This window comes from Poecilia reticulata, linkage group LG5 (genome assembly GCF_000633615.1).
Source record: "Poecilia reticulata strain Guanapo linkage group LG5, Guppy_female_1.0+MT, whole genome shotgun sequence".
Classification (NCBI taxonomy): domain Eukaryota; kingdom Metazoa; phylum Chordata; class Actinopteri; order Cyprinodontiformes; family Poeciliidae; genus Poecilia; species Poecilia reticulata.
In genome coordinates, this window is record NC_024335.1 from 24,242,650 (window position 1) to 24,249,017 (window position 6,368).

Consider the following 6,368-nt stretch of genomic DNA (forward strand, 5'->3'; position numbering starts at 1 on the left):
TTTCCTTCTGGCTCCTTCAGGATCTAACCTTGTCTCATCGTGTTTGGTAAGAACAGGAAGTGAAACGTCACAAAACACACAAAGAAATAAACACCTATTCAAAACAAAAGCACAAATTGAGCACTATGTTTTAATTTGTGCTTTTTTGTTGCTTTTGACCAACAAAAAAAGCAGGGGAGAGTTTTATCATTTAGTAGCCATTTACAGAACTGACTTGAAGTTTACAGCTGAATTGTATTAAACTGCTTCTACATCTTACGTTAATGTTCCTTTCAGTGTCATTGTCCAAATCAGAAACCCCCATGTCAATGGAGAAATCAGCTGGGACAGTCTTTGTCTCAGCTGATGGTACGGATATTGGAAGGAGTTTGTCCATGATCAGGGATTTCCAGTTCAAATCCCCACACTGATTCTCTTGCGCATAACTTCAACATGCACTTGTTCAGAATATAAACTGTTTTAACAGTTTACAACTAAACTGCTAACTAATTAATCATTTCTATTGAAATAGAAAATTGTAGCTGTTATTTTGCAGTCACTGTGTGTTGATAATCTCATTGACTTGTGATTCAACAACTGGATGGTTTTCTGGTCTCTTCTACTCTCTGGTGGCTGTTTCAGGTAATTTGCTTTCCAAACTGGGTGTTTGTGAGGAAATAAAACAAACTGGTGCTCTATAAGTCATTTTTGTGAATTTTTGTTTTTACTAGTTTGTTTTGTCGATTCTAGACAGACAAATTAATCCCTGTTTATAGTAAAAGATGAGTATAAACAGACTTGATTAGCTAAAAGAAATCAAAGGAGAGCAATTCATGACTTACAACAGAGATTTTCAACTTGTTTGCTTCTTCATCATTCTGATATTCTTTTTTATTATTTAAATCAGTGATGATTTTCAACACTGTGAACGCATCGCAACCTCATTCGGGTGAATCTTTATTATTATGAGTCAGAACGCGGAAGTTCCACCAGCTGGCGCTCATCCGAACCCTCTAATCAGTTGATGACGGGTTTTGCTTCAGTTCGTTCACTTAAAATGATTCGTTCATTTGAACGGATCGTTCATTTCAACAGGTTGTTCGTGAACAACACAACGCTACCTCCGCATTCCATTCTTTCTTTTTAAGTCTTCGTAAGTGTCAGAACTCTCATAAGTCACTGAAGCAGCAGCAGTCACTGAGATTCTCTCAGAGGTGGAAAAATATACGACCATTATTAAAACATCATGGGCAGTGAGTATCTAAATATGGGCAGAACTTTGTGCCATCAAAAACTGAATTTCAATTCTGTTTGAATTTGTATTGCATTTAATAAATGCTGAATTTGCATATAATTTAAAATATATTGGTTTGGAAAGGTTTATTGAAAAAGGTTTATTGTAAATTGAAATTGAATCTAATATTTTCAAACTGAATTGATATAGCAGAAACAAATTATGCCACTGTTTAAATTGACATGGGGTGTGTGTTTTATTTAATGGCGTTATTGACATATACAGTATTTTTTAGAACTAACTAAATGTGTTGTTGCCAGGTCAGTGTTGTAATATAGATATGTGGTCTTAAGGAGTTTTATCCTGGTTAAATAAAGATTAGATTAATTCATTTGCTTTGAAACTGCATTTTATTCTAGAGAAAATTAATTTCTCAAATACTTTCATTTTCTTTCCTCGCCATTAAATTTCAATTTTGACATTTCAATAAATGTGCCCCACAGGTGACCCTCAATAAAACGCATTCATTGAGAAAACGTCATGTAAACGTTAACATTTGTCAAGCTAGTTCACAATACTCTTCTTCCTGGACACGTAATGCGTTTGTTACAAACCAGAGCGTGTAGTCGCAGGTCGTAGCTCATTACACGACGAATGGCATCTGGCAACTTGATCTGTGAGCGAGGAAAGATTATAATCTTTAAGTACCAACCTTGATCAAGGTTCATCTAAGTACAATATAGCTCTATTTATCTACGCTTAATTACTCTGTGGCTTGATGTCCGAATCCGACCCAGAACACTGAAAACTGAATTTGAATGGTGAAAACAGAAACTGAAAGTTTTTGAGAACTGAATGTTCAGAAAAACACAACTTCGAAGCAAATTAATCCAGTTTCAACTCAGAGACAATGCTTTGGATTTCTATTTATGCTCATTCAGATTACGTTTTTCATTTCCTAAAGTTGAGAAATAGAAATTCGAACAGAACTTATTCAAATTCAGTTCCGACGGCAAGTTCTGCTCTGGCCATATAGATACTTTTTAAATGAATCTTTGTAAGATTGACACCGAATGAAACGGCCTAATTAAATATGCTTTATCTTATTTAACAGCTTTTGATACTGTTAAATAAATATATTTCTGGCAAAACAGACTAATTCAATGTTCTGCCAATATTTTTACGCAGTTCATTAACCTTATTTTCATTTTAAATTTCTCACTTTTGCGCAGCTAGCTTCAAACCTTTAAGCCAATCACTCATTCAAACACGAAATGTGTGCAACAGAGCTTTATGGTTACCTCAGCTTTGTCTCACTATCAATAAATCAAGCTACTATAAACATGTGGATTGTTGTCCGACCCATTAATCCGCAGATGCTTTGCAGCTTTAGAATATTGCATTATTTTGTCTTCATTTCCCTTGAGTCCGCCCCAATCTCAATGTCACGTCCTACTCATCCTCATCATTTATTCCCAGTCAAAACTCTCATGTTTGATTGTTTCCAGTTAAATTCTGGGAGGTAATAAAGCCGTTCTGTGCGGTGATACCAGAGATCCAGAGACCTGAGAGAAAGGTAAATATTTATTTGTAGCTATTTGTTTTTCACTTATTTACAATGTTAGAATTTTAATGTTATTATTTTTTTAGAATGATTTATGACGCTTCCTCTTTTCGTAAATCTTGACAACATGTGACCAATAGATCCAGTTCAGAGAAAGGGTGCTATGGACGGCAATTGCTCTCGTCATGTTTCTTGAATTTTCCCAGGTGAGAAAAAATGCAGTCACCTTCTGTGTTTTAGGTAAAGAACTGAGAAAAACAGATCATATTCAGAGAGATGTCAGACTGAAGATACCTGATACATTTAGTGTTAAGGACCAGAATCTGTCACTAAATTATCAACGTTTGATGTTTTGAGGCATGAATAAAATATTTATTACTTTGTAAAACAACGTTGCAGTTAGTTTCACTATGTTATTTCTTTAATTATGTTTTTTGTTGCCATTTTAGCAAAATATGAAAATTATTAATGCACATAATAAGACATACTTCATTATCATAAAGTAGCATGTAAGTGAACACTGAAAGTGTTTCATTGAACTATATTTAGACACTATTTACAAAGTACCTGCATATATAATTGAAAATTATTTATTTTGAGATTTAATAAGGTTTACTAAAATATACATAAAACCTATTTGAAAATATTACCAAAAGTACAACTTCAGAAAAATATTATCGGTAATATATTTTTTCAAATGTGCAATTAAACAATACATTTGCAAAGTGTATTTTTAGAGTCATTATCCAAAGTATAATTTTAGTAATGTCGTGTATTAGAATTGAAAGTATATTTTAGAAAAAAAAATTGCTTTTACAAAGTGTACCAAAATACTTTTTTAAAAAGAGTAATACAAACATCAAACATTTTTTTAAATAAATGTATTTATTTCACACTTCTAATATAATCATAAGTATATCTGCTTGATAACAAACTAAAAATCTATTTCATAAAAACACACCATTCTTAAAATATACTTAAATATATTATTTTTTCACCAGGGAATATTCAATACATTATTTATAACACTGTAAATGCTTTTTGTTATTGTTATTACAGAATCAATAATTCAGTAATAGGAAAATACATTAAAAACTGACTTACTAGTTATTTTTACCAAAATATGTTTTTCCCACAAATGCACCACTGGTAGAAAATGTTAGAGCTCCCTGAAATCCAGTTGATTATAAAAGCTGTTTGTTTTTCTTAGATTGTGTTATTTGTTTCCAATAACGGTGATTAAATTAAAATATTTTTATTTAAGTTTATTTTTAACATGCCAAATTTGGCATTTATTGCATGCCACATAAAATATTAAAAATTGATCCCCATTTGTTTGTGGCAGACGCAAATTTATTAACTCGAATGTATTTCAAAAATAGCTTTTTAAGAAGTAACCTAATTTGAAACATTATCTTTTAACTAATTCAATCTTTCTCATAAACGCTGTTCCTTCAGATTCCCCTCTATGGAATAAAGTCGTCAGACTCTGCAGATCCATTCTGCTGGATCAGAGTCATTCTGGGTTCAAATAGAGGTATCAGTCCACCACATGCTAAGCAAAATAAAGTAAAATAAAAGACAACAATCCTGCAGACATGAGCTTAAAAGTATATCTTCATCTAGGTACTCTGATGGACCTGGGTTTCTCACCTATTGTCACCTCAGGCCTGATAATGCAGCTGCTGGCTGGAGCTAAGATCATTGAAGTTGGAGACACTGCAAAGGATATAGCGCTCTTTATTGGAGCTGAGAAATGTCTGAAACACAGACCTGCTGTGATCTAAAAAATTTCATTTTTATTTTGGGTCATCTAATCTTTTGATGTTTTCAGTGTTTGTGATGATCATCACCATCGTCCAGGCCATTGTTTTTGTGATGACTGGCATGTATGGAGATCCATCAGAGATGGGTGCAGGGATCTGTTTGCTCATCATCATTCAGGTAAGAATGACAAAAAAGTGTTTTGACTGATCAAAGCATTTGGAAGAATGATGTGCAAACTAGGACATTTCTGAAGAAGTTTAGAAGAGGTCTGCCAAAGAGTCCATATCGGTTGTATCAAGCTTTCACTTGCATATTGATTAACATCGACTTGCTCTATTTAGAATGCAAACCTCATGCCATAAGACAGCTAAAATCCCAATAATTTTTTTTTATTGTATACATTTATATTTTTTTTTATTGGTTGTATTTCTTTGCAGCTGTTTGTAGCCGGTCTGATTGTGCTGCTCCTGGATGAATCACTACAAAATGGCTATGGTTTCGGGTCAGGATTCTCCCTGTTCATTGCCACCAACATCTGTGAGACCATCGTCTGGAACGCCTTCAGTCCCACCACTGTGGATACAGGAAACGGTAAACAACCACAAACTACTCTTCCAATAGATTTTATGATGTACTAAATATGCCTGTTTTAGCTTTTCTCAAACTTGTCTTTGTATTCCTAGGAAATTGCAGTGTTTCAGACACAGAATATGAGGGAGCTGTCATTGCTTTTTTTCACCTGCTTGCCACAAGGCTTGACAAACTGGATGCTCTCAATGAGGCCTTCTTCAGGCAGAACCTCCCCAACCTCATGAACCTCATCGCTACAGTGTTCGTCTTTGCTGTAGTTATATACTTTCAGGTGTGTTGCTTTCCTTCTGTTTGTGTGACTGATTCTACCTTTGAAATATAGCATCACCTAATACAAAACTCTGATCTTCTCACAGGGATTCAGAGTGGATCTGCCCATCAAATCTGCTCGCTACCATGGCCAATATAACACATACCCCATCAAGCTTTTCTACACCTCCAACATTCCCATCATCCTGCATTATGCTTTGGTCTCCAACCTGTATGTTATCTCCCAGATGCTTTCCTCATTCTTCAGTGGAAATTTCCTGGTTGATCTGCTTGGAATGTGGTCTGTAAGAACACAGGTATTTATGCTCTTTAATTAAGCTCCTGAAGCACTGAACCTTACTTTAATATTCTCCATGTATTTTACGTTGCTCTAAATTTCATAGTCCTTACTATTTCTGTTGTTCTCTACTATATATTGGAAATTGAGATGTAACAGGATCGTCACTGACATATGAGAATCTATTATTATTTTAACTAAAAGTTCAATTCAGGATTTTCAGGGTCTGTTTACATGGTAGCTACTGAAAAACTAACAGTTTAGATTTCCAAAATCATAAAATCAAGACAGTGAAAGCACAATGTCTAAGTCAGAGAAAATAAAAATTAAATTAATATGCTGGTCCATTTAAAATGATAGCCCAACAATAAAACATATTTGTATCACTCTATGTGATTTGCTTATTAGCAAAGCAAATTTGTTGTAAGTATTTATTTCATAAAGTTCTAGATGTTTGGACATTTTTCTTTAGTAAAATGTATCCGTTCATGATTACAGAACACAACATCAAGTTCTCCAGCCCGTGTTCATCCTGTTGGAGGACTTTGCTACTACCTCTATCCACCAGAGTCTTTTTATTCAGTTCATGCTCTAATTTACATCTTTTTCATGCTCGGCTCTTGTGCCTTTTTCTCCAAAACTTGGATTGAAGTTTCAGGCTCTTCTGCCAAAGATGTAAGTCATGG

General features: G+C 34.1%; 1 protein-coding gene across 1 annotated transcript in view; it reads left to right on the forward strand.

Moving 5' to 3' along the window:
* The first annotated feature begins 1,170 nt into the window (after nt 1-1,170).
* Nucleotides 1,171-6,368, forward strand: part of LOC103465273 (protein transport protein Sec61 subunit alpha-like 1) — a 5,764-nt gene continuing 566 nt past the window's right edge. The window contains exons 1-10 of the mRNA XM_008409924.2: nt 1,171-1,232; nt 2,722-2,789; nt 2,918-2,983; nt 4,236-4,314; nt 4,404-4,535; nt 4,612-4,721; nt 4,982-5,135; nt 5,228-5,406; nt 5,492-5,701; nt 6,181-6,361. Of these exons, the coding sequence (XP_008408146.2) occupies nt 1,226-1,232; nt 2,722-2,789; nt 2,918-2,983; nt 4,236-4,314; nt 4,404-4,535; nt 4,612-4,721; nt 4,982-5,135; nt 5,228-5,406; nt 5,492-5,701; nt 6,181-6,361 (1,186 nt within the window). The 5' untranslated portion in view covers nt 1,171-1,225. The remainder of the gene's footprint in view (nt 1,233-2,721; nt 2,790-2,917; nt 2,984-4,235; nt 4,315-4,403; nt 4,536-4,611; nt 4,722-4,981; nt 5,136-5,227; nt 5,407-5,491; nt 5,702-6,180; nt 6,362-6,368) is intronic.